This window comes from Strigops habroptila, chromosome 4, assembly GCF_004027225.2.
Source record: "Strigops habroptila isolate Jane chromosome 4, bStrHab1.2.pri, whole genome shotgun sequence".
Classification (NCBI taxonomy): domain Eukaryota; kingdom Metazoa; phylum Chordata; class Aves; order Psittaciformes; family Psittacidae; genus Strigops; species Strigops habroptila.
This window is the reverse complement of record NC_046358.1, coordinates 11,851,253-11,877,234: the sequence shown is the minus strand read 5'-3', so window position 1 is coordinate 11,877,234 and position 25,982 is coordinate 11,851,253. Positions and strand designations below refer to the sequence as shown.

The following is a 25,982-nucleotide window of genomic DNA, read 5'->3' as shown; positions in this document are numbered from 1 at the left end:
GGCCGAAGAGGAACAAGGGGCCGTGAAAAGGACTGAGGCAGAAATAGGCAGGGATGGGAACAGAGACCAGGACAGGGACATGGGCATAGGCAGAGAAAGGGAGAGGGACTGAGGCAGGGTGAGGGGCAGGGGCCGGAGGCAGCGGTGTCTGGAGAAAAGCGATCTGCAAAACCCGGGGCATCGGAGAGGAGAGCAGCAGCCAGAGTAGCAGGACCAGGAGAAGAAGGAGGAGGAGAAGAAGGAGGAGGAGGAAGTCGGGGCCGAGCCGCTTCCTGTAGGCAGAGGGATGAGCGCAGACAAAGCTGGGTGGGGACTCGCTGCTCGGGGCTGCTGCTGACCACCCTCCTCCTGCCTCCGGCCCTCCATCCCTCCCTCCCTTCAGCTCTCCATCCATCCATCCCTCCGTCCCGTCGCCGCCCGCCCCGCGGGGCAGCACCGCCGCCTCCAGGTACCGCCGGGCAGACGCGGGGAGCCGGGGCGGGGGGCACTGGGAGGACTGGGACTGGCAGCACTGGGGCACACTGGGGCTGGGCAAGCCGGTCCCCAGCCCCGGCCGCCCGCTGCCGGTGCCCTCCGTGGGGCCCCGAACCGCTCCAAAATCAGCAGAAAATCCCCCCAAATCCCTCAGGGCGCCGATTTCCGCATCACCCCACGGGGACCCCGCAGGCTCGGGTGGCGATGGCACCTGCGGCGGGGGGGGCGAGGGTCTCCATCCCGCCAGGGACTGATGGAAAGGGGAGAGGGGCCACTCTCTCCAACAAAGGTTTGGATTCAGAGGGTTTGATCCTCAGTTAATCGACTGATTTGCATCACAGGAAAGGCTTTTTCCGCTAATGAATGAGACATAGTGTTCTTTCTTTCTATTTTTTTTTCTTTTCTTCCTGGGAAAGAAGGGTGAGACTTTCCCAGCCCCAAATCCCTGCAGCAACCTCAGCTGGCATGGATCTGCCCCAGCCTGGCTTGGGGGGGATTTGGGAGTGATGGTCACCCTGTGCCCCACCCCGCCATCTCCACAGCGGCGGCCCTCTCCCCATCATTTCAATCCAAATCCTTATTCTTCTCAGTGATGGTTCATGGGGTGCCCGTTTCGAGTAAAGTAACCCTGGGAAAATCAGCGGTCAAGTGGGAAGTGTGCTCCGGTAAACCTGGTCCAGGGCTCACTTGCCCCAGTGGGAGGGGAATCCAGCATAAAACTTTTGCCTTCTTGCCTCCTCGGTGGAAAATGAATATATTTTTAAGGAAAATCTTGAAGCACAGCGATTCCTGATTACTAACTAATGAGTTACTAATGATCTTAAAGCATGCTACCCTAAAGGGTGGACTCTCAGCACATATTATCTGCCACTGCTGTACCTGCTGCCTGCAGGGCAAGGGATCGTTGCAGGTCTGGTTTGTTATTTATTTCCCTGTTTCCCTCTGGCCCCACAAATTACCGAATAATGATTGCCCCACCAGTGAGCCTGTGCTCCCCAGCCACGAGAGGGAAAGGGGCCGGGGCTGTGCGCGTGGCAGCAGCATGTACCCTGGCATCAGGCTGGGGCCAGGCACGGAGGATTTTTCCTTGTAACTGGATTTCCCTGAATGCAGCTGGAGCATGCGATTTTAATCCTCTTTTCTACCATATGGCCCCTGGCTGGATTGAAATATGACTCAATTAATTATTGCCAGGAAAGCCCCGGGGCGAAGCCTTTCTCCAGGAGGATGTTTTGAGGCGCTCTGGAGGTTACGATGGGGTTCTTCTCACCCCATGCTTCGGGGCCCAGGCCACATGGCTCAGCGCCATCCTGTCCCAGCTCTCATGCTGGCCCTGCGAGGCTGGGCATCAACCATGCTGCTCCCTTGGCACCAGTTTTGGGGCTTTTTTTTTGGCTTTTTCAGCCTAGCATTTACTTCCAAGAGGAAGCAGGTGCTGCTGCTTGCTGCTGCTGGCACAGCGTGCTGCTGGCTGCTCACCTGTGACACAAGTTGGGTAGTCTCAGCATCACCTGCATGTCAGCTGGAGTCAGCCTCACATCTGAAATGGGGTATCCCGAGCTTGTGGGGGACACACAGCTAGCACAGTGCTTGCACATGCCCATCCTTTCTCCCAGATTCCCTGGGAGCTGCCAGCTTTGTTCCCGGTGGTGTACATATCGGCATTAAGGATGCTCATTGCATTTTCTCTGTGCTCTTTGCAGTCATGAGCCAGTGGTGACCCCCGGGGGAGACGATAACTGATGTGCATCGGGGCCTGGCACCAGTTTGCCTTACAGCATGGGGTTATCGAGACCAGGAGGAGGCAATCACAGGGTCTCCTGATGGGATTCCTGTGGGTAGATGGCTGCGAGCCGGTGACGAAGCTCAATTATTAGCATTATTTTTATCCTCAAGGCAGCCTGCTGCTTTGCCACCCTTTGCTAGGATGGCTGTGAGTGGAAAACGCGATAAAGAGGCAAACTTTGCAAGGGTGGACCATGCCTTCCCACCTGGTGGCCCCGCAGGTGCAGACGTGCCCGCTGGGCTTCCAGTGCTTTGGTTCCAACCAGTGGTGGCCGAGGCTTCACTTCTCCTTTTGAAACCCAGTGAGTCACCAGAGGAGGACAGCCAGGCGCCGGCGCAGGCTGTTACCATAGTAATTAGGGCTGGTGAGCCAGCACTGGAGCCCTGTGTACCCCCAAAAAGTGCTTCCGCAGGGCAGCCATGCCTCCCCATCCCGCGTTTCAATGACGGGGTGCTCGAGGCCAGCAAGCTTGAGATGCGTGTGCTGCCGCTAAGGACCACGGAGCTGCACTGCCTGCTCCCTACTGCTGACCTGCTGCCCCATTTTGGGTTGAGAATAAGGCATTTGCCCCAGAAAAAGCACTGTTGTTGGCACAAGTTGTGTCAGTTCTCAGTGTGACTTCTCCAAGTGTGTCATTCCTGCGCCCAGAGTGGGATGCAGGAGCAGGATATAGCTGTGCGCGTTCACAGCCAGCGCGGAAGCAGGAGGAATGAGCAAAGGGATTAGGGTGGGTTTTCAATTTTTCTTGCTTTTCAGCCTCTTTTCTCGCTGTTTCTTCCTCTCTGCTTTCTTGCTCAGCTGCTTTATGGGGTTGCAGTGGCTCCTGGGAGGATGGATGGGGTGAAAGGCAGAGGGAGATGGTACCCCATGCTGCAGGGCAGGGCATGGGGTACAGAGTGGTTCATTGGCAAGGGGATTTTTGTGCTTGCCCTTGACAGTTTTATGGCCTGCTCACTTCCATTGGGACTTCAGCCCTTCCTCATGCATTTTTTTTTCTTCCGTATGTCACATACATGGTGCAAACACCTCCAAAATTGGTCCCTTTAAAGCGCAGGAGCAGATTTGTTCCCCCAAACTCATGGGGAGAATTGAAGGGGGGGCTCCTGCTTCTGCTTGTGGGGGAGCATGTGATGGCTGCGGGGGAACGCAGGCTCTCTCCCAGCTTTCTGCACACACTTGGCACGGGCTGTTGGGCATGAGCCACGTTTAGAGGCAGGTCTGAGCTGGGGAGAAGGACGGGATGGGCTCCAGCTGCTGGGAAGGCACAGATTTGGCATTGTGAAGAAGTAGGACTTGCTGAAAAACCCATCCAAAGTCGCTGGGATGGTGTCTGTAGAGCCTGGGCTTTGGATCAGGTCAGTGGTTAATTAATGATGTCTTCGATCAGAGTGGTGCAAGCAAATCACCAGTGCTTTGTGGGCCAGGAGGCAGCTGGAGCTGGATGCAGCCAGTCCCCGGGCTGGGCGAGGATGCAACCATGCTGAGGCCAAAGTCTAAAATTATGCATCTCCTGCATTTCCTGCAGGTATGATGGACTTCAAACACCAAACAAATTTTCACAGGCTCAGTGGAAAAAAAGTAATAATCCCTGAAATGGCATAGTACCAAACCTTAAAAAATCACCACCTCGCTATTCATATACAGTTGAGAAACCCTCGACAATTCCTGGGCAGCAACTGTACTAGGACCTGCTTATCCTACCAAACCCAATTGGTTTTCACCTTAGCTGGTCCTTCCTTTGCTCTTCATGCAGCAGTGCTCTTCTTCTTTTGTCTGTTGTCATCATTGTAATTTGGGCTAATTAGTTTATCCAAGGAAAGGTCCAGGCATTGCTGGATTGTGGTCAGTGGGTATCAGCAGCACAGGGAGGTCTCCAGTCGTGGGTGATGCTTTTGCCTAGCATCCAAAAGCCAGCTGAGCTGCAGGTTGGTTATTCTCAGGGGTGCTGCTGTGAACCCCAAAGTGCTGTACCTGGTATAGCAGAGCACCCCAGGAGCTGGCGTGGGGCAGAGGTGCTGCTGTGGTGAATAAGATCCTTTAGCTGAGTTGGTGTCTTGGTTTACAGGTTTATTGTCCTGCTCTTGCTTGCTCTCCCAAGGGCTTTAGGAAGGAAAGTTGACTAAGTTGGCCCTGTCCCTCCCGTGATGCTCTCAACGAGTGCCTTTCCCAGCCGGGTAGGGCCTGGCTGAGCGTCTGGGTTTGTAAGAGGGAGCAACTTGGGTGGGAAAGAGCAGCCTCGCCGGAGCCTTGGAGCTCATCAGAGATTCAAGCATCAGTGCTCCTTCCTGGATCATGTGAGATCCCACCAAAGGACAAAAATCCCTGGCACAGCATGGGATTTTCCCGCTGCAAGCTCCTCTGTGTTGCTGGTTTTACCCCACGCCATGCTGCTTGGCATCCCTCCTCCTGCTGCCTACAGCATCCTCCAGACTGGGACAGCTAAACCCCAGCCCTGAAGCCTGGCTGCTGCCTGCTGTGGTCTGAGCTGCCTGTGCCCAGAGCCACCAGCTGCAGCAGGGGACCGCAGACACATCGGTGCCCCATGCCACCACTGGTGCCTCTATGCAGAGACACAGCACTGATTATGTGAGATGCCCAGAGTAAGTCGGTGCCGAGTAACCCCTTTCCTCTGTCTGCCTGCATGGGAGCAGCTCAGCAGCCCCAGCACTTCCCTGGCTGGCACCTCGGGGAAAACAGTGACACTGTTTGGGCGGCTTTGTGTGCTAATTGTTATAGGGTCATTGCAGTGCTGTAGTGCCTCTCTGTGTCAGCCCTGCTGTGTTAGGAAACCTCCAGTCCTCTGATGACAGCACAGCTGGATCAGTCCCTGCAGCTGGATGCACCCTGCAGCATCCCTGGCACAGTGGCCAAGAGGGCTATGCAGGCTCTGCACCTCCCTGAGGCTCTGAAACCACCATAGTGTGAAGACTGGCGAGGAGTTCAACAGTGGTTTGGGTTTTATGCCAAGTTGTGGCGAACGCCAGCATTGCTCCAGCCCTGGGCTTGTGCAAGAGGGGGATTTGTGCTAACACTGACACCCGGACTTGCTGATTCTCTTTCAATAAAAACTTTTCTTGGCTTATTGGCCAATAAACAAATGTGGCATTAAGTCTTTGCAGCCAGGGAAAAGCAGCAGTTGTGATGGAACCGGAGCACTTATTGCTGCTGCAGCCTAGGGACCTGAGGACAAGGCCGGGTGTCCCTGTGCACCCGTCAGCATCCACAGGGATGTGGAGAAGCATGTTTTCTCTCTTGCCTGCTCCCGTCTGGGCTGTGTCCCAGAGGACAGACCGGGACCTGAAGCTGGATGAAGTGCAGGAGCGTTTAACCTGTTGCAGCATCCCTCTAAGACATGATGGCATGGGAAGCACTGCCAGGTGTCCGAGAGCCACAAGCCCGAGGCGTGAGTCCCTTAAGGGGGATGCTGAAGGGATGCTTCAGACTTTGATCGCCTTAAAATCCTTCCCATAGCTGTGAATTCCTGCAGACGGAGTGCATTGTTCTAAGCGGGTTTGGAGGAGTTGTACTTTTTGGGCATTTTGGGCTAGAAACTGCCAGCTGCTGGTAGATGTGAGATGCTTGGTGCTGATTTCATTCCTTTTTGGTCCCGGTGTCTTTGGTTTTTCATCAGAGTAGGTGCGCAAAGGGAGAGAAGCAGGATAAAGAAAGTGTTGAGAGTCAGGGAACAGATCTCTAACATGATAGGGGTGCCAGAAACGTGTCTTCACAATGCTGCTGTCACCAGGGAATGCTGGGACAGTGCCAGGATGTCTCTGCAGGTATCAGGAGTCATCATTAGGGCTTTGTCAGGTTTGGGGAGGGGCTGGGGTGAGGAGCACCCACAAGATGAGCTTTGGGCTTCATTGATTTGTCCCTCTCCTTCCTTGACAGTGTCTGGTGGGTTTGGGTTTTCTAGAGGGCTGAACCCAAACTGAAGATCCGTGTCATGGCTGCCTTGGCCACGCCATGTGCTGGGCTGGATTGCCTCAAACCCTCTGTGGTGGGTTGTTATCACCAATGGGTCATAACCAAGGGAGGCCTGAGAAGAGTGGGATTGCCACCCAAGTTGGGGTTCCAGCTTGCTCTCCCCACTGCTGTCAGCAGGAGGAAGGAAACGTGGTTTGTTGGCGTTTCAAGGCAGAAATCACCTTGCAAGAGTTTATTCTCCATTTCAATGTGTTCCTCCTCAGGAAGACCTTGGGAGGAACAAGATGTGGAAGAGTAATAAGTATCCATCATCTGCTCATGGGGTTGGGGCTGTGCCCTGTGGAGAGCCCCGGGTCATGCATGCAGGGGACACCGTGGGGCAGAAGTATGGGGGATGAGTTGAGGACTCATCCCCTGCTGTTTCTTTTGCTTTCATATCTGCCAGCACCATTCTGATAGGGATTAGTGTGTCCCCCAGTTTCTGCAGACATCTTCTCAGGTTAATATGGTGTTAGTGGCTCCTTATGTATGGGCTGAGGTTTATGGCTTTGGGGGAAGGTGAAATGTCCCTGGAGATGTGTTTACACTTACGGAGCCCAGGGGTGTTGCCTCCTCGCTGTATCACTGCTCCCAAACCCTCCTGCCAGATCCTCGCTGCCTTTTGCCTCTTGAAAGGGTCATCTCAGATGGAAGGACACCAAGACCTTGGTCTGAGTTTCCTGAGGATCAAAGCAACAGGAGAATTTCTCAGTGCCCAGAGCAAGTCCAGAGGAGGCCACAAAAATGCTCAAAGGGCTGAGGTACCTCTTCTATGGCGACAGGCTGAGAAAGTTGGGCTTGTTCAGCCTGGAGAAGAGAAGGCTCTGGGGAGACCTTAGAGCATGTTCTTGTGAGCCCTGAGCTGATGCAGAACAGCAGATTCTTTGTGGGACGTGTCCTGCTTTACAGGGTCCCAGCATGTGTGCAGAAAGCATCTGACCATTGTGTTTGCATGGTGGAGACTTCCTCACCCATGGCTGCTTGCACATAAGGAGGTTGGGGTTTGTCCTCATGGTTGGCTTTTGGCTCCCTTACCTGCTCTGGAGGATGTTCCATCAGCTTGTCATTTAGTTTTATCTAATTGCATTATGGTTGCATTGGTTCTATGAGCTCTTTTGCTTGTATTACCGCTTCAATTTGACCCATTTTGGCAGAAGCTGTCCCCAGAGTGTCATGCAGAAATATGGCCAGGTCTTCTCCATGTGGCTTGGTCTTCTCCACATCTCTACATGTCTTCTTGGGGACTTCCTACCTGCTTGCTGGGTCTGCAGTGGTTTGGGGTCCTTAGCAGAGGTCATCAGCCAGCTACAACCTGTAAACCTCTGTGGACCTCTTCTAATTAGCCTTCAGGACTCTGTCTGCTGCTGGAGCAGCTCTGCTCATGCTGGAAAGTGTCCAAGTAGAGCTCTCTCACCTTGGATGGGAAAGTGTTGTATGCTGACCAGGTCTGGTGGAGTCCATCACTCCATGTAGGACCTTATGAAGGGGCAATGGTTTGTGACTCTGCCATGGGGCAAGAGCTCCAGCGTGCCCCAGGGACAGCATTTCAGAAGGGCTTTGGTCTCAATTATTCAAGTCGCGCCAACCTGATTGCACTTCATCTCCTGTATTTTTCATATCGTGGAGACATGATGGTGTTTGTGCGGCGCTTGCAGGGCTGGTACCATCAAAATACGTTGCATTATTTATCAGCTGATTTAATATAATTGCTGCTCAGCCTCCCAGCCCCACTTGGGGGGTTTGTATTCGTGTTCGGTGCTTCCCTCGCTCCCCAGCCAATGCTGGTGGGGGGGGACCCTGCCTCCTCCCTCCACACTGTGCGAGCAGGGAATAAGAAGATGATTTTAATGCAGCAACCCAGGCTCATGGAGAGGTGTAAGCAGCAAATAAGGGAGGCACTGATTCTTAAATTATTATTTTTTTAAAGCCTAAATCTAAGCCCTGTGTAATTTTTTCCATTAATGCGTGTAAAAGTTAGGCTGGCTTTGAATCAATACTGCTCCTCCATCCTACCCAGAACCAGCCCCCCAAAGAGCAGCTGCCTTCATTGATTTTCATAGCCCATGCTGGGAAAAATACAGGAATCAGGCACACAGCCCCGCGCTGAGGTTTCCCAGCAGCCAGGTAGGCAGGGAAAGGCGCTTGCCCTTGGGAAAGCAGCTCGCAGAGCACCAGGGCCCAAGCACAGTGGCTCCAGCTCATTTGGCAGAAGGATTAAAGCTCTGGGAGCAGGCACGGGGGGATAAATGAAGCACGTGGTGCCCGTGGCACGGCCAGGATGGACTGATCTCCAGCACAGGAGGTACCGATGCATGGGAGGGGAGGGCAAGCCAGCACGGGCAACACTGTCTCGTGCTGCTTAATGCGGGGCTTGCACGGTTTCTTTGGCTTTAAATTTTTTGCCTTTATTATTTTAGCAATGCTTGATATTACAAGTGTAAAACCACCACCCAGGCTAGCAGCTCTGGGGTGGCTTTCTCCTCCCGCCTGCGTAATACCAATGTTTGCTGAGCATGTGTCATTTCAAGATATAGCCAGAATAATGTGTGGTGGTAAAAGCAGGGCCGTTGACTCAGCAGGAAGCATGGCAGGGAGGCTTTACCTCCCTTTTTTAAGGGGAAAATGGGCTGGTTCAGGGGTTTTGGACTCCATGGGAAAACCAAGATGTTGTATGTGGAGGTTAGTTAGCGATGAGCACACTGGAGAGGGGGTGAGGATGCAGACAGGCTTATCAAGCTGGGAGAAAGGCTTGGGAAAGCATGGGAAAGGCTATTTTGCAGGAGCACTGTGGTCAGGAGAAATGCAGGTCGGTCAGGTCTTGAGCAAGAGAAGCTGCCTCTTGATCCCCCTCCACATCCCTGTCCCAATTCTGTCGTGATGGCCATGCCCTCCTCTCCTCATTGCATCAGGAAGGACCCAGGTGTACTCACTGCCTCCGTTATCGGGTCCTACTTTAGACTGAAATGCATTAGGTTACAGGAAAAAAAAAAAGGCAGCAGCAGGCCATAGAAGTTAAATTTAATTGAGATAATATGGGTCAGCTCACCGACCGAGGATGGAGGAGCAACCTACTTCTCCCCAGCCAGCCCCAGCTAACCTGGTTTGCAGCACCGCCAGGGCTCTGCATCCCTGCCCACATCCCTGCCGTGGACTGTCAGCTTGGAGGATGCCGAAGCCAGTGCAAGCCACAATGAATTACTTTTCAAAGTTATTGATTGTGAAAATACAGAATAGCAAGTGGTATTTTTCTTTTCTTCTCCCTTCTCCCTCTTCTTTCACCCAGAAACCTGCTAAGATCACCCATGTTTAGTGGTGATCCTCCACCTGCAACTTCGGATCTGGCCATCAGCAAATGCTTTACTCATTTAACAGGTATCTTAGTGCTGTTGTAATGCAACGGCTTTGTAGTGAAGCCTTTGCAGAGTAACTGTAGCTGCAAGAGACAAGATTTTACCCCATAACCTGTGCCTAAAGCACACCAAATCTCAGAAAGTAAGTACAAAGCTCTCCCACCTCCATGCAGTGCATCCACTATTGGAGTAGTGGCTCTAAAGGCACCAGGTCTGGATGCTGTGAAAAAAATGAAAAAGAAATAAGGAAGGGGAAAAAAGCTCCCAGCCCTGTTGCTTTGATGGCAGGGATGGGAAGTGAAATACCAGGCAGCAGCACTAGGGCTTTGCTCTACTACAGCAGATAGGCTGTGACCTGTTTGCTGTATTTGAAGCTTGAAATAGAGCCTTATGAGTAATGTGGTTCAGGTGCTTATCACTAATTAATTAATTCTTTTGTATGGTGGATACCTAATTAAAGCAGTCTAAGGTAATTCCTGGGGGGGCTTAAAACTAATGGGGTGCTTACGGGGTTGTTTCTTTGCTGATGCAACTTGGTAGGTGATTCCCAGCGGCTGGAAAGGGTTATTAGGCTTTGTGTGTTACTTAAAATAAAATTCTAATAAAGGTTTGATCCGGGTGAAATCATCAGAGAATGATTTCTCATTGCAATGATTTCTGCAGCTGAGAGCTTCACGTACTGCAGAAGTTACTTGGGCGGAAAGGCAAGGCACTTGCATTGTAGGCAAAAGGAGCCGGTTGGGCTTATTTTAGCTGGGCTGAAAAACGCCTTGTGGAAGGATGAGCCCAGCAGCCTGGTGCCATGGCAGCAGCTACTACAAAATCCACGTGCTCCTTCCCATTTCCTGGTGTCACAGGGAGGTTGCCCTCTAAAAATGTGACGGTTTAGCCAAATCAGGGCTTTCCCCAATTCCTTTGGGGTGGCTGTGCCCCCGTGCTGGCAGGCAGGCAATTGGTAAGTCACTGTGGCCTTGAATTCAGGGTGACTTTGTGTGACATTCAGGGTGGGTTTGTCCCTTTGGGAATGGTTGCTGACACAGCCAAATACCCAAATCCTTTTCCAAAGGGGATGCTGTGTGAAATGCCTCTGCCTTGACGACTCCCTTCTTCTTCCCTTTGCTTTCAAACCTCATTTCACACCTTTCCCTAAAGGTCTTTATCTTGACCATGGCAAATACTTAAGAGCAGGATGTTAAAAACTGAAGCCCAAGAATGGATCAGTTAATTAACATGAAATAATAGCTCTTGGCTGCTTCTCTTAATTAAGGGTCAGGAGTTCAGAGCTGTGTGAACAGATGTTGAACTCCTTTTCCTGGTACAGGAGCTCATTGCTTCATTGGCAGCTTTAACCATCTCTGTTTTTTCCTGGGACAAGCAGCACAGAACTGGGATTTGTGAGCAAGGTATGTACAAAGAGTTTATTTCAGGGTCAATTTGAGTTGTTTTGGGGAAGAAATCAAGAAATGAACCAATTGAGAAGTCATAAGTGTGATGATGCTTCTAATTAAAGGATGATTTTGTTTTTTCAGAAGTCTCCCCATGGGGAAAAAAAAAATAGCTTTTTTTGGTGAGTTTCTGCTCCTTTCTTGTCCAGCTGTGAGGTGGTGTGTGTTTCCTAGACCTAGAGTCTCCTTTGCAGCAGAAACTTCTGCTCTGAAGTAAGGGATACCCACCCTGCTGCCACTTCATCGGTTGGAAACAGGTTTCGGAGGGAGGATTTTGGTAGTCAAGAGACGATTGAGGTTTCAACAGGAATTTTTTATTTGGTCAATTCATTCATACTTTTACTGTATAGCTGTTGCCTCATGGGTGCATGGCTGTTGGTAGTGCTGGTTACCACCAGCTGCCCCTGACATGGTTATATCGGCATCACTCCAGCCTGGGAACAGTCATGCCAGGCTGAGAATAATCCTAAAGAAAGGGTTTGCTGCATTATGTAGCATAGGTACAGCGCATTATGGGAGAGGAACTTGGCTTTTACTGGCTATTGATGCAGTAGAAATGCAAAATAATAATCTCAATTATTTTCGAGGATATCTGCACAGTATTTTAACCGATGTTAAAAGGTGCATTGGCCAGGGCTACACATAGTGCCATTGACCTCCAGCCTGGGCTGACCCCCATACGGGGAGCAATCAATGAAAAAACGCAACCCTGAAATCACTTTCATTTTTGGTGAAGTGCAGCAGTGGTGTTGCTCAGCCCTGGTGAGGGCCACAGAAGTGGAACCTTTGCTTAAACCCTCTGCTGCAGGAGAACCCGAAAGGCAGTGCTGGGGATGGTATGACAGGATGCATGCCCTTATCTGTTCCTTCTGGTGTATCACACTGAAATATGACAGCTGAGGCCTTTTTCTTTCTGTGCCGTAGTATAAGCAGCTTTGCTTTCTTGGACTGCTGGACCACATATTTGGGCATCCTTATTCCACGGTATTTGACCAAGCTCCAAGGGCGTCCATCCTCCCAGTGCCTGATGTGCACACACTGCTGGGTTTGTCCCTTGTGCATGAAGACCAAACACTTTCTCCCCAGGGTTTTCCCCCAGATGATGGTGGGATGGCTTTTCCTTTTCAGAAGAACATCCCCAAAGGCCCTGGGGCAGGGCCAGGGGTCACATGGCTTTTTGACTTGCTGGAAATACCCACCTTTGTCACCTGGGGAAACAATGCTGATGCTAAATCCCTGACCTTCAGCACAGGGATTGGCAACCCTGGTGGCATTCCCATGGTGCTAGAGCCTTGTGCTGATCCTGGAGCAGGTCGACAAATGGTGAGCAGACTCACCATTTCCTATGAATAGTGGCAGGAGGGACGGGTACAGATGTCCCAGGCTGTGCTGTCTGCTCCTTCACCCGAAAAAATTCTTAACACCCCGCTCCCCCCACAAAACAAAACTCAAAAACCAACCAAACAGAAAAAGGAAGTTGAGGTTGGTTTCTGTTTGCCTCTGTTTTGAGCCGTTAGGACACCCGTGAGAAAATACAAAGCTGAGATTCTCACTTTCGCATGACACCCATGGCACAGTGACTTCTCCAGGCTAAAAGACAGCCCTGTGAGACCCAAAATGTCCCCATGGGACCAGAGCCACTTGGCCCCATCGCAGCTGCTCCCTGCTCCTCTCCGGAGCTGTGTGTGCTTCTTGGGAAGGCGGTTTCTCCTGGAGAGTCAGTCCTGGTGGGATGCACTGGGACATGCTCAGCTTTCCAAATGGATGGGACCCCCAGCGTATGAAGAACAGGGACCTGATGGTGGCCATGTAGATGATGAGAGGGCTGGAGCACCTCTGCTATGGAGACGGGCTGAGAGAGCTGGCCTTGTTCAGCCTGGAGAAGAAGTGGCTCTGGGGAGACCTTAGAGCAGCTTCCAGCGCCTTAAGGGGCCGACAAGAAATCTGGAGAGGGGCTTTTGATAAGGGCCTGTAGAGACAGGACAAGGGGGATGGCTTTAAACTGACAGAGGGGAGATTTAGAGTGGGTCTTAGGAAGAAGTTCTTCCCTGTGAAGGTGGTGAGACATTGTCACAGGTTGCGCAGAGAAGCTGTGTGTGCCCCATCCCTGGCAGTGTTCAAGGCCAGGTTGGACGGGGCTTGGAGCAACCTGGTCTAGTGGAAGGTGTCCCTGCCCATGGCAGGGGGTTGGAACTGGGTCATCTTGAGGGACCCTTCAAACCCAAACAATTCTATGATTCTATGATGTTGCTAAACCTTTAGTGCTTGCAGACTTCGTGGAAAAGCATGCATTCTACTGTAGATATTAATGAGATCTGGGCTGCAGTAGTGGTTGGCTCTGGCAGCACAAGGTGGATGGAGGGGGCACCCCAAGCCAGGCTCCCTGCAAAGCCAGCTCCAGTGTGAGTTCTTTATTTAGTGCCTCAGCAAAATTAGGGAAGAGAAAAATCTTTGCTGCAGCTCCCTCTCACTCTATTTGCTTTGCATTGCTTTGATAACAAGATTTGCTGGGGGAGCCAGGGCTGGCTGAGCCAGCAGCGGGCTGGGGTCTGACTCCAGTGCTGCTTTTGGGGTGAAATAGGGCTGCACAAGTCTAAGATGGGCAACGGATCTTGCACTCTTCCCAACTGCTGCGGAAGCAGTGAGAGGCCAGGCACTGAAACCCACTGACACAGGCAAAACACCAGCATTGGGCCCGAAACAGGCACCCATCCCACCTCGCCCCTGTTTGGCGGGAGGGATCCAATGCTGGTGTGATAACGAAGCCGCTTCCATGGAAACAGGCTTGTCTTCCACCCGGATGCTGTTTAATTTATTTATTTATTTGCCAGCATGTCTCTGATCTGCGAGCTGCTTTATCGTTGATTTAAGCACTATATTGGACATCAGGTGTAAAAAATGGATGTTGAAAAGGGGAATAAAATCCTTGTGGATGGGGGCTGGGAGCTGTGGCTGAAACCACTGCCAAGGATAAGGTCCTTTTCCCCAGTGAAGCGGTGTGATGGGAGCCTACGGGCACAGATCTAGCCCATGATGTTTTCTTTGGTTAAGGAAATAATGAAATACATGTCGTTTGGGCGTATTAAGGCTCCTTTCCCAGCCAGGTCTGCAACTGCTGCCGAGATCAACGTGACTACACCGGCTTCCGCCCCCTGGAAACATGGCTCTGCTATTTTCTTTTTGTCTGTAATATTTTCGTATTTTTCTGTATATATTTAGTAATTATTTTTCAGGCGAGCCACATATTTTTAGCGATGGCTTTTAGCAAAAGCAACAGGATGGCTTGAAAAGCCAGCCAGCCCTGTGCGAGGGATTCCCACGCTCCAGCCGGCCGGTGACCACCAGTGCTGGCTGCAGGGGGGTGACAGCGCAGCCATACGCTCTGCTATCTGTTCTGGGTGCTGTGTCACACCTGGGTTTTGGGGAGGAAAAGGCAGTTTTCAGGAGAGCCTGCTTGCCTCAGTAGGGACCGCATTGGCCCTATGCCTGGCTGTACCCCTGGGATGCAATGAGCTGGGCTGGCCTCAGCTGCTGGGATGCGTAGGGGCCAGGAGCAATCCCAGCACAAATGGGAGCTGGAACAAATCCGTCTGTTACAATACTCAGCATGGCACCTTTTCTGGACCAAAAAAAAAGCCCTAGGTGATGACTGCCTGGTAGGAACAAGCCTGAGCCCTGTGCTCCCAAAAATCCTGGCTGCCCAATGGGGTTCGCCTGCTTTGCCACTAACTGTGTGGAAAATACCAGTACACGAGTGATGGAAACTATGACTTTAGAACTGAAACCAAGAAGTAGGGAGGCTCCAGCTTTCACTCTGAAAAGGAGCTGTTCTCAGAGGTGGGTGATGCTGTGTGGTGCTCTGGGGAGCTGCTTTCAGTCTCAATGGCAGAGAAATGGTGAGGTGTTTGCCCTGGCAGATGTCAGCGCTTTCAGTTTCATTCCTGCAGGCCACCACTTTTCCTTTTGGTTCAGCTGGCAGCTGTGGGGAGAACGGTTTTATGCAAAGTAGAGAAAAACCCACTGGGAGGTGAAAAAAATCTGGAAAATTGGGCAACAGAAGAGGATGTGATCCACAGGTTTAAAAACACAGAGGACTGCAGTTGGGTGCACAAAGGCTGCAGACCCCTAAAGATGCAGGAGGTGTCTCGTGACACCTGTGAAATCTTACTCAATGCCTGTTTGTACCCTCAAGAATGTAAGAAAACACTTTGCAAGGATGCCAGCGTCCCAGCTAGGGTCAGCACTGCCTTTGAACAGTGACAGACCCGATCCAGTGCAAAATGCGCTTCAGGATACCCCTTCTGTAGTGACAGCTGCATATTTAGTCCAATTACCTTCAATAATCACCTTAAAATGCATTATTTTAAACACGGAGGAGAATTCTGGTCTCCATCCACATGCAACTTGCGACAAAACCCAAGCAAAAGGGGGAGAAAAGTTAGAGGGAAGGTTGGGCTCAGAACTGTGGGTTTGGGGCTGGCGATGGAGCTGGTGCAAGGTGCGCACAGCTCTGTGCAAAGGAGGCAGCAGCTTGTGCCGATGAGGAGCTGGCAAACGAAGGCTGATTTACTCTTGCAAGCAGGGCTGGCAGCTGGGGGATGCCAGGGCCTCACAGGAGCGCAGTTTGGGAAGGAGGCAGCTTAGCAGGAGGGCTTGATTGCTCTGGCATCAGGAAATGCTCCTTTTGCAGTGGCTTTTTCGGGTTGTACATGGCATTTTGCCTTGCTCCTCGGTCGAGGTGGTGCCATGGCGAGGCAGCTTGTGCCAGGCTGTGCCAGGAGGCAGCGCTGGCGGCTCACCAGGCTGGAGCTGGATGGGGAGCAGCAGGAAACTTGGCAAATTAATTTACCGCTGACTTAAACGAGTCTCTAGTGGCTGGGCTGTGTGCTGGCAGGAGGGATGGGGCCAGTGCCTCTGAGACGATATGCTCAGGGCCAAGGGCATGGGAGCAGCACCAACGTTCTCCCCTGGATCAGGAGAATATCTAAAAGGGGTGCGTAAATGTGCTGGGAGAGAGAAATGCATCCAGAAAGCAAGGTAGATGTGATTATGGATGGAGGAGGGCTGTTTGGCTGTTTGTCCTTTGGCCTGGAGCAATGGTGGCTTTTAATGTGGAGCAAATTAAACCCCAGTCTCATCCTGTTGTGCAGCAGCTCGTTGTGTGCATGATGAAGCAGTGACGGTGGGCAGCTCATGGGCTGGGTTTTGTTGCTCCATATCCTGGGTAAACTCTGAAGACCGAGCAGAGCAAAAGCAGACGCAGCCATAAATGCTGGATCAAGTGCGCTGATGTCAGGAACGTCCCTCACCCTTTGCCCAGCTAAATCCCAATTTTTGGTCTCTGTTTTGGCTGGGTGCCGCTGATGAAAGAAGGAAATGTCATTCAGATATGTCAGTGGCTCTTCATTAAACAGTCAACAACAAATTAGGTGCTTTTTAGGGCATAGGTACCAGCTAGCAAAAATCAGCAGCAAAATTTCTGAGTCCAGACATTCATTGAAAGCACATTTGCATCCTTTTAAATGAATGAAATCTCTTGCCACATACAGTAAACAACCCATGATGCCTCTGCACAACAGGCAAGTATCAAAACAACTTGGCAAAATCCTGAGTGGTGATTACAGTGCAGAGCCCAAAAGAGACAATATCCATGTACTGTACATGCTCAACATCATTAGCATGAAAATAGAATAGCATCCTTACTCATTAACCTGTGGTCAGGAATCATATTATCCAGGTACATGTGCCATTAAATGGATGAAATAAGGCGCCATGCATATTCCCTTGTGAGTGCCATTAAACCTGTACAAACCTGCTGTGTCCAATGGCTGATATCACCCGCTGTGCTGGGAATATCTAGATTCCCCAATGGGGTCAGGTGGGCTCACTGCATCCACCAGGTCCCCAGCCTCAGCTCTGAAAGCTCCGCTCCCAGTGCCTGCCCATGGAGGGATGATGACACTGCTAGGAAATAAGCTGACTGGAAAGAATCATAGAATGGTTTGGGTTGGAAAGGTCCTTAAGATTATCTAGTTCCAACCCCCCTAGACCATGTCGCCCAAGGCTCTTTCCAACCCAGCCCATCCCAACTGCCAGGGATGGGGCATTTACCACTTCTTTGGGCAACCTGTTCCAGTGCCTCACCATCCTCACAGTAAAGAACTTCTTCCTTACACCTAACCTGAACTTCCCTTGTTAACGTTTGAACCCATTACCCCTTGTCCTATCTCTACAGCCCCTGACGAAGAGAGTCCCCCTCCAGCATTCTTGTAGGCCCCCTTCAGATACTGGAAGGCTGCTATGAGGTCTCCACGCACCCTTCTCTTCTCCAGGCTGAACAGCCCCAACTTTCTCAGCCTGTCTTTGTATGGGAGATGTTCAAGACCCCTTATCATCCTCGTGGTCCTTTTCTGGACTTGCCCCAACAGAGAAATAATAATTTCCTTCTAACAGCCACTCAAATATTTCAGCATTTTTCCTCTAGTCTGAGGATTTATATATTTTCCAGGGTGGTTTTAATTTGTCTGAAGTCTAATGCTCTCGGCATCTACCCACTATCTACTTAAACACATATTTTCTCGTTCAGCATGGAGTCCAGCAGCAGTCCAAGCACCCCCTTGGGTCCTGGGGAAGAGAAATAAATACACATATTGCTTTGGTGTAGGCAGTGTTGCTCCTGGGTGAGGGCAGCAGGCAGCTGCCTGCAAGCATCTTAGTCACCATGGTGCTGCAGAGGCACCTACCAGGGTGTAGTTTGGATGACTACAATTAGTAATAAAGAGGCACTAGGGGTAGAAGGAGAGGAGGATGCTCTAGCAGCTTGGCTTGGCTTTGCGTAAGTCAAATCCAAATGAAAAGGCTTTGGGTTTACTCCTGGTGGCTCCACACCCTCCTGGGGGTATGGTGGGATGTCTTCATGATGGAATTAAAACAGCTTTTGTGGCTGTGCTGTTTGAACAGCCTCGCCGCTGCCCAAGCGATGCCTGCGCTGTTGCAGGGGTTGGGTTTTGGTGGGAGATATTCACGAGCTCACTTCGAAGTGCCACCTGCTATTTTTCTGCATTCATTTTGAAGGAAGCCCGCCCAGTTGCTCGCAGTGTGGAAACACTGCAAATCCATCACTGGCCCCAAACTGGTTCAAGTTCATACATGAAGTATCTGCAGAGGGGCCAAGCATGGCCAGCTGCTGGTGTCACCAGGGTCCTGTGAGCTGGCTGAGCATTGGCCAGGTCCTCAGTATCATCCAAGCAGACCTGCACACAGCGGGGTGCTTGCACAGATGTCCCTCCCCTGTCCCAGCAGGGTCTCAGTCTTCTCTGGCCTTATTTTTGGGCCTGTCTTTTCCTCCTTACTGCCTCTAGGGCTAGACGTAGTAAGAGCATGGGAGAGTTTCCTTGCAGAAGGCTGGTAGCAGGGTTGGATACATATACTTTTTAAAAGATCAGGGCTGTAGTAGCCGTACAGAAGCTCTCAGCAGTTGTTCCCACTCCCATGCCCCTTTCCATGACATTAAAATTCAGTCCCTAAGTGACTCCCTGCCACCGGAGCACTGACAGACCATGGTCCTCTGTATGAAATGGCACAACATCACTGAGAATAACATTTGCTGCATTAGAAAAGTCTCTACAGCATTCAGACCATGCAATGGCGTGTTAGTTGATGAACACCTCTATGGCCACCAGCTTTCCCACCAGCCCAGCACCAGCTCCTGCACCACAGATATGGTGGCATTGCCACCACCATCCACTTCGTGGCTTTGCAGGGAGAACTGAAAGCAAAAGCAGGAGAGAAGCACCCTGCTGCTCCAACACCTCTTCAGCAAAAAAAAAATGGGGGAGAGCTGAGAAAAACCAGCACAGAAACAGTGCACATGCTTGAGCTAAACCTCAAGTGATGGCACAGAGCTTTGCCCAACGAGAGCAGGCATGGGCAGGAGCTTGGGCTGTTGGGGGTGCATGGTGGGAGCTGGGCTGTGGCACAGCGGGGGAGGATTTTGGCAGCCTTCCCCAGGAGATGCTCTTTCTGCCCTGCCACATGCTCTGTGCACCAGACAGTTAAATTGCATCCCCTCTCGCTGTGCATCCTACAGTGTGCTGGGATGTGCTGTGGGGCTGCTGGAGAGCAGCTACAAGCCTGGCTGCCAACAGCCCTCGGATAGTTGCCCACTGGCTTGAAACCTCTTCCTGTGCTGAAAATCTCACTGAATGTGAACAAATAATGTCACTGGGGGATGTGCTTGGAGGGCCCAGGGAGGTGGGGGGGATACAGAAGGAAACCCACAGCCTTTCTGCCTTCCTGGCAGGGTATGGGACTTGGCATCTGCGAGGGCTCTGGGTTTCCTGATGCCAGAAATAATGGTCTCGTGTTGACTGGCACCACAGCAACCTAACCTGGCTCCTTTTTTCCTTTTTATATTCTCTTTATTCAAAGGTAGTGAACGGCCAAGAGGAGCAGATCTTCCCCTAGAGGCACACATCACCGGAGAGATCTGCTTCTGGTAAAAAGTAACTCCTCCTCATGCTCCCCATGGGGTAGGGGGTGGCTGGGGAGCAGCCTCATCTGAAACCCCAGCTCCCCTGGCATGACTTGCTCTCCAGTCACCTTCAAGGATGGGCACCTTTCTCAGTGCCAGGTTGTTTCTTTCTGTAGATCCCAGGATTAGCCTCTGTCCTCCTCTGTATCCTCCGAGATGGGCTTGAGCTGAACGCGCTCACAGCTCTTCAGTGTCCTCCCTAAAAAGCCCCTCATTTTAGGGCTATGCCATCCTTGTCCTATCGCCTGAGGGGCTGGCAGGAGGCTCCCTGCTATTGCAGGACACCCCCGAAAGCCCTGTTTTCAAGCTCGCAGGCAGCCCCAGCCAGGCAGGGGCCAGCACGGCGTGGCTGTGCCCACGCTGTAAAATACTTGCTGCTTGCAAAAGCGTCGGCTGCTGGAGGAGCTGAATGCTGGGTTCTGGCCACCGGAGCTTGTGGCTGTTATAAAGCAGCGGAAAAACATCCGTGCTCGAGATGGCGTGGACTTAATGAGCCTGCCCGGTGTAGAAATCTTGAGAAACAGGAAACTCAGCATCCTGTTTAGCATCTCAATGTGCAAGCTGACAGCAGGGACAAAACAAGGGAGGCCAAGGGTCACAGGATGAAGGCTGGGCATGGGCACTGGTGTGGGGCTGGATGATGTGCCTGGTTTGGGGCAGGGTAATGAGCCTGGTACTGCAGTTCCAGGCAGCCCAGGGCTGCCCAGGGGGAGCCCGTTCTCTGATTCTTTCTGCCTTGTTGCCACCACAGCCTTTCACGTAACAGCAAAAGACAGAATACAGCTCAGCTGGGGTCCTGATATGCTCTAGACGGTTGCAGTGTCACCTAAGCATGGCTCATGGGGTATTCCCTGCTCTGGGAACGATGGGGAGGGCACAGGAGGGTACCACTGGTGGCGTGTGACTACCCGCCTTCCCACAAAAGCTGGTGGCTCACTGTCCTTATATAAACACAGGATTAAACCCTGGCTGAAATGCCTGGGTCTGCATCTCTCATCTTCACACCCGCGTTCACACAGCTCAGCTCTAACAGCTACACACAGAGGACTGGAGCACAGGCTGAGAGAGCTGGGAGTGTTCAGTCTGGAGAAGAGAAGGCTCTAAGGTCTCCCCGGGAGACTTTAGAGCAGCCTTTCAGTGCCTAAGGGCGCCGGGAAGAAAGCTGGAGAGGAACTTCTGACAACGGCACATAGGGATAGGACAAGGGGGAATGGCTTTAAACTGACAGAGGGGAGATTTAGATTAGATATTAGGAAGAAGTTCTTCCCTGTGAGGGTGGTGAGGCAGTGGCACAGGTTGCCCAGAGAAGCTGTGGCTGCCCCATCCCTGGCAGTGTTCAAGGCCAGGTTGGATGGGGCTTGGAACAACCTGGTCTAGCGGAAGGTGTCCCTGCCCATGGCAGGGGCTTGGAACTGGATGAGCTTTAAGGTCCCTTCCAACCCAAACCATTCCATGACTCTATGATTTGGGGTGTTTTTCAGCGCTGGGAGCAGCTCTCTGGCCAGCCCAGCAGTTCACTCGTGTTTGCACCCACAGCCTGTCTGGAGAGTGTGCCTGGCCTGCCCATGGCTAGCAACAACACTGCTAGCATAGCACAAGCCCGCAAGCTGGTGGAGCAGCTTAAGATGGAGGCAAACATCGACAGGATAAAGGTATGAGAGTTTGTCTCTGTTCATCTGCTCCAGGCTTTTCTATCACTTGACACCAGCTCAGGAGTTGGCTGTCAGCTCAGAGTTATGCTGCGAGGTGGTGTCTGCTGCTGAGCAGCTGCCAAAAGCACGTTATGGGAGCTGGGATGCGGTGGAGGGCGGTGTTTATGGAGGATGCTCATCTTAAGTGATCCCTATGGCCGTGGCTGAAGGCAGCAGGAGATGCTTGCCTGTGGAAAGCCACTGGAAGCATTGCCTGGAGCTCTGCCAGAGGAACAAGTGACTCTCCATGAGGCATCTCACCTTCTTGGGAACAGGTTAAACCCACGCTGTTTGTTGCACTTGCTGATTAAAAGTGTCCTTTGAGCAGTGCTCAGTGCTCAGCCTTGAGGTTAGCAGGGCAACTCTGAAAGCCTGTTTCCTATGGAAAGCCAAATCCTTTCCGGGAGGTGTTTCCTCTGCTTTGACCACTTCTGCTCCACCCCCGTGGAATTGCTGCTTCTGGGCATGCAAAAACTTATTGGCTTCAAGCTTGAGATCCCAGAGGGTTCATCTTCTCCACTGAGGTGGTTTTGGATGACAGTCCTGAGGAGAGTGGTGCCCTGGGGCTGGCTGCTGGCTGCAGGCACCTCTGGGTGCTTGCAAGCAAAACCTCACCTCTCAGGTCTGGAGTGAGGTAGGGCAGCTCCAGAGCTGCCGCTGTGTCCTGAATAAACAGTAAGGTTGGTGGCTGAGGGCAGCAAATGTTGCTGTAGCAGCTGTGGATGTCCCTGCCAAGGGATGGGGGGCAGAGCTGTCAGGGATGTGGTGCCTGCTGAAGTCGGTCTGTGCTACACTCAAGTCAGGTGAAGGATGCAAATGGGTGAAGGGTGTGAACATGCTCATGGGAGTGCATGTTGACAAGCAAGCTTAGAGCCCAGATGTGAAAAATCAGCTCCACCAGGGACGTGCTGTTGGCTCATTGGTAGGTCTTTGGCTAGAGTATGGTGTTACCTGCCCAGGGATGCTGTAAGCCCAGCCTCATGGGACATCCCATCTCTCAGGTGGGATGTCCCCAGCACAGCCTGTCCCTAATACAGGGCTCCTTCTATTCCAGGTGTCAAAAGCAGCAGCAGACCTGATGGCGTACTGTGAAGCCCACGCCAAGGAGGACCCTCTATTGACCCCTGTCCCGGCCTCAGAAAACCCCTTTAGAGAGAAGAAGTTCTTCTGTGTTATCCTGTAAACCCTCAAGGAGCCTGACCAGCACTCAGGCCACCCGGAACACTGATGTAGAGTTTTTAGGAATGGGGACAACCTGCTAGTCCGCAGAATTTAAACAAAAATAAGTAAAATACACGGCCTGGAAGCTACAGAGATGTGCATGTTTAAAGAACCTGGCTACCTTTGGGGGAATAAGATGATCTGCATTGCAAGGCAAAAGATCTGAAGTCTGTAGAGTTGCCTAGAAAGAAAAAAAAAAAAATGTAAAGAATAAATCTGTGTCACTCTTCTGCTCACGAAATTGTTTGATTGTTCCATATTTAAAAGCACCAGAGCTGTGCTGAGCAAAGTAACTGCTAAGGATGTGTATAGCCTTCTTGGAATGATATTGTTGGTTTCTTTCCAAAATATTATTTTTTATTTAAGTTGTCAGATATATAGCGACAGGTTAGATGAACTATGATGTTACTCAATGTTTGGTCTTGTGCATTTTAGTTTCTGGCAGTAGCATAGCACAGGGAGGGGTTGAGCGGCCCCGCGGTGGGTTAGCGAGGACACGGCAGCTCCTGCCTGCCCCCCGCGTGCTGGCAACTCCATGTTTCCAGAGAACCCCACTTGCTAACATTTTGTATATGGTAGCTTCAGCTCTGCAAGTAAAAGTGAATCATGTGTCGTGGTTAGTGCTTCATACTCCTGTGACGACGTTCAGTGGTAGTGCATGAGAGTTTATCTCTGTTCATCCGCTCCAGACTTTTCTTTTCTATCATTTGACACCACGTGCTGGTGGAAAAAGCTGTAGGGAGGAAACCAAGGCGATTCTGAAAGCAAAGGCAACTCCTGCAATGCCTTAGACGTGCCTGAAATACCTCCTGCGTTAGGGTACCCCTGGGCGTTGGGGGTAGCTAGAAATCCGAAAATCAAAGTCGACCACTTCTTTCCGGGTCTTTCCTCTTTTCCTACACCTCTGTGCCTCTGCCCTCCTCCTTTGTTGTGTCCTGCTCTTTTGGCTTCTCAGCAGCATCTCCTCTCCTTGGGGCGGGATCGGGATGCTGCCCCATGGTGGGATGTTGGCCCACAGTGGGATGTTTCTTCTCCTTCCCACACACTCCGCTGCTGCCCCACTGCGATGGGTAGGGATGGGGGAGCAGCCTGGGGAGCGTGGGGCCACCCCTTCACGGAGGTGCCTGATACCTTGTTTACACGCAGCCTGAAATCCATATCAGGCTGGAGAATTATTCCCAGGTCCGGTTCATTCGCCTCCAGCGTTCTGGGGACACACGCCACCTTTTTTGGCTCCGCTTTGGGTTTCATACTTTTGCGGACGTGGCTTGCCTCTCCTTTCCGCTGCTAAACAGCTCACGGCTCTCCCCACTCATCTACACTCCTAGGAAACTTTGGGAATCACAACTTGGGGATTTGCATACAAAATTAGGTGGGTGCCACATAGGGGTTTTGGGGGTCTGCAGTGACCTGGCTAAACTGTAGTTCTGAATCAGGTATCAGCTTAAAAATCCCTGTGGATCCAAGAGGGCAATAGTCTTTATGTACCTTTCGGTGAATCTTTCTAGCCCGTAACAAGTGCATTTTTGGTTTTTCTACCTTTTCATACTCTTTTTCTAGTCTTCTACAGAGAAGACCAGTTTTTCTTACACTAGGCTCCAAACTTTTGGCATCTGGGAACATTTATAGGACATGAGTAGCCTAGATGGTCCCAGTCCTCCCACCGTGGCTTTCAGCCCCCCCCAACCTCCCCGTTTTGATCTTTTTACTACAGCTTACAGCTTTAGGATGAAGGATGGATGAAGTAATTTGTTCTGCAGCTGGTTTCACTCTTGGTGTTGCAAGGCAGATGTGTAAATACCCCGTCCCGGGTTTGTCTTTTGTTTTTAATGCTGATTTACTGTCACAGAGAGTGAAGCGCAGCTGGTCTGACCCGGGGCTCACACCCCAACCCTTCTCCAATGCTGTCACGAAGTGGTTTGTAATAATTTTTTTAACGACTTACGTATTTTACAACTCAAATTCTTAATATATAAATGAAGAAATAAAGATGCATGAAGGGTGTCGGGGGGGAGGGGGGAGTGTTGAATTAGCCTAAACTACTCATTGAAGGTGTTTTACATTGCTGGTCTTTATTTCATGTCGGTAGTGGTGTTGACATTGGTGTGCTGCCAGGTATTTCACCCCAGTATTTATATTTGCACAGATACGCCTTTGTTAGCCAAGTAGAGATCGCCTGCCAAGATCGTTTCCCCCTTCGCAACAGAAATACCAGCCATCTCTCCATCCCGATGCTGTATTTCCAGCATGGTTTCAAATGACATCCAACTCTAGCCCCAGGCTTTTAAAGAAAAAATATCTGGAGTACTGGAAAAGGACTTTTTATTTTCTGCCAAGGTTGCTGGTGGCGGGGCCAAGTCCGTCCCTCTGGTGCCAACCTGCCGCTGCCAGGCTTTTGGGGAGGGGGTAGTGGTAACCGAAAGCCAGTGCGGGGAGGTTGGCGTTGTGATGTAGCGCATCCCCATCCCGTGTGGTCTGTGTACTCGTTGGAAATAAAATTTTGGATTTGTTTCAAGCCTTTGGAGATGATGCTCTGTGCCCGCCGGCCTCTGGGGAGGTGGGTTTCCATTCTGGTTGCGGCTGGATCCTCTTCCCAGTGGGTTTAGAGGGTCCCCCCGACAGGGTGTGGGGTTTGGCAGGAGCTTTGTGCCCATTGGTGAGGGAAAGGGAAGCCTCTCAGGGTTTCAGCCACTGCCAAGCCACAGCTTTCTATTCCTGCAGGATAAGCCAGCTCAGGGAGGATCAGGCTCATTCAGGGTGCAACACTGCTCAAAATCAGAGTCATTCAGAGACTGAGATGCACCTAAAGCTCTAGCTTCATTGTCCATCCCTTCTCCCTCTGCTTTCCTTCTTCTTCCATCCCTGGCAGTGAGTACAGGCTCTACCCAGTGCCACCTCCAGCACACCCAGCACAGAATCTGGCCTGCTGTGGTCCAGCCCATAGCCCAGAGCAGGAATGGCCTCATTTGGGGCTGTTTTGGGGAGACTATGAGGGTCTGAGTCCTGTCCTTGCTGTGGTGTGAGGCTGGGAAAAGCGTTGCACCCAGGCTGCACCAAAGCATCCCCCTTGCACCCACCTCCTTTCCCCAGTGCTTCCAGAAAGATGCTCTGCTCCTACCGAATCTAAAGTCCTGAATTTTTGCTCTGGTTTCGAACGGTCCTCCTAGGCAAATGATTTCCCAGCTAGGCAGCCAGCCGCAGCTTGAGGCTGCTTAGCCTCAGGTCATCTCTGGGCCAGGAGGAAGGTGGCAGTGTGGGTTTTGCAGTGAAACCCGCCGCCACTGAGCTCAGTGTGGATGCTGCATAGGTATTTCAGTTTTCTGTGCATGTTAAGAGCACCTCAGCGAGTGGCAAATGTTGCCCACCCATGGGCAACAGATGGAAGAAGCATGCCCTGACTTTTCTGCGCTGGCAGGCTTGACTCCCAGCTCCCCATCCATTGCTGCGTCCATCGGGCCAGCTTAAAAGAAAAAACATTGGTGTCACCGCGAAGGAGCAAACCAACTGTCGCTCCTG

General features: G+C 51.6%; 1 protein-coding gene across 4 annotated transcripts; it reads left to right on the top strand.

The window, feature by feature from the left end:
• Positions 1-168: 168 nt before the first annotated feature.
• Positions 169-24,981, top strand: GNG2 (G protein subunit gamma 2). 4 transcript variants are annotated; one of them, XM_030484897.1, is made up of 4 exons: positions 169-448; positions 19,452-19,518; positions 21,091-21,206; positions 22,300-24,981. In XM_030484897.1, exons 3-4 carry the CDS (start codon positions 21,120-21,122, stop codon positions 22,426-22,428), a joined length of 216 nt encoding a protein of 71 aa, XP_030340757.1. In that variant the 5' UTR covers positions 169-448; positions 19,452-19,518; positions 21,091-21,119; the 3' UTR covers positions 22,429-24,981. The 4 variants fall into 4 exon arrangements, with proteins under 4 accessions (XP_030340757.1, XP_030340755.1, XP_030340758.1 ...); XM_030484895.1 differs by having other exon boundaries at positions 21,036-21,206; XM_030484898.1 differs by having other exon boundaries at positions 19,452-19,525.
• The last annotated feature ends 1,001 nt before the right edge of the window (positions 24,982-25,982 follow it).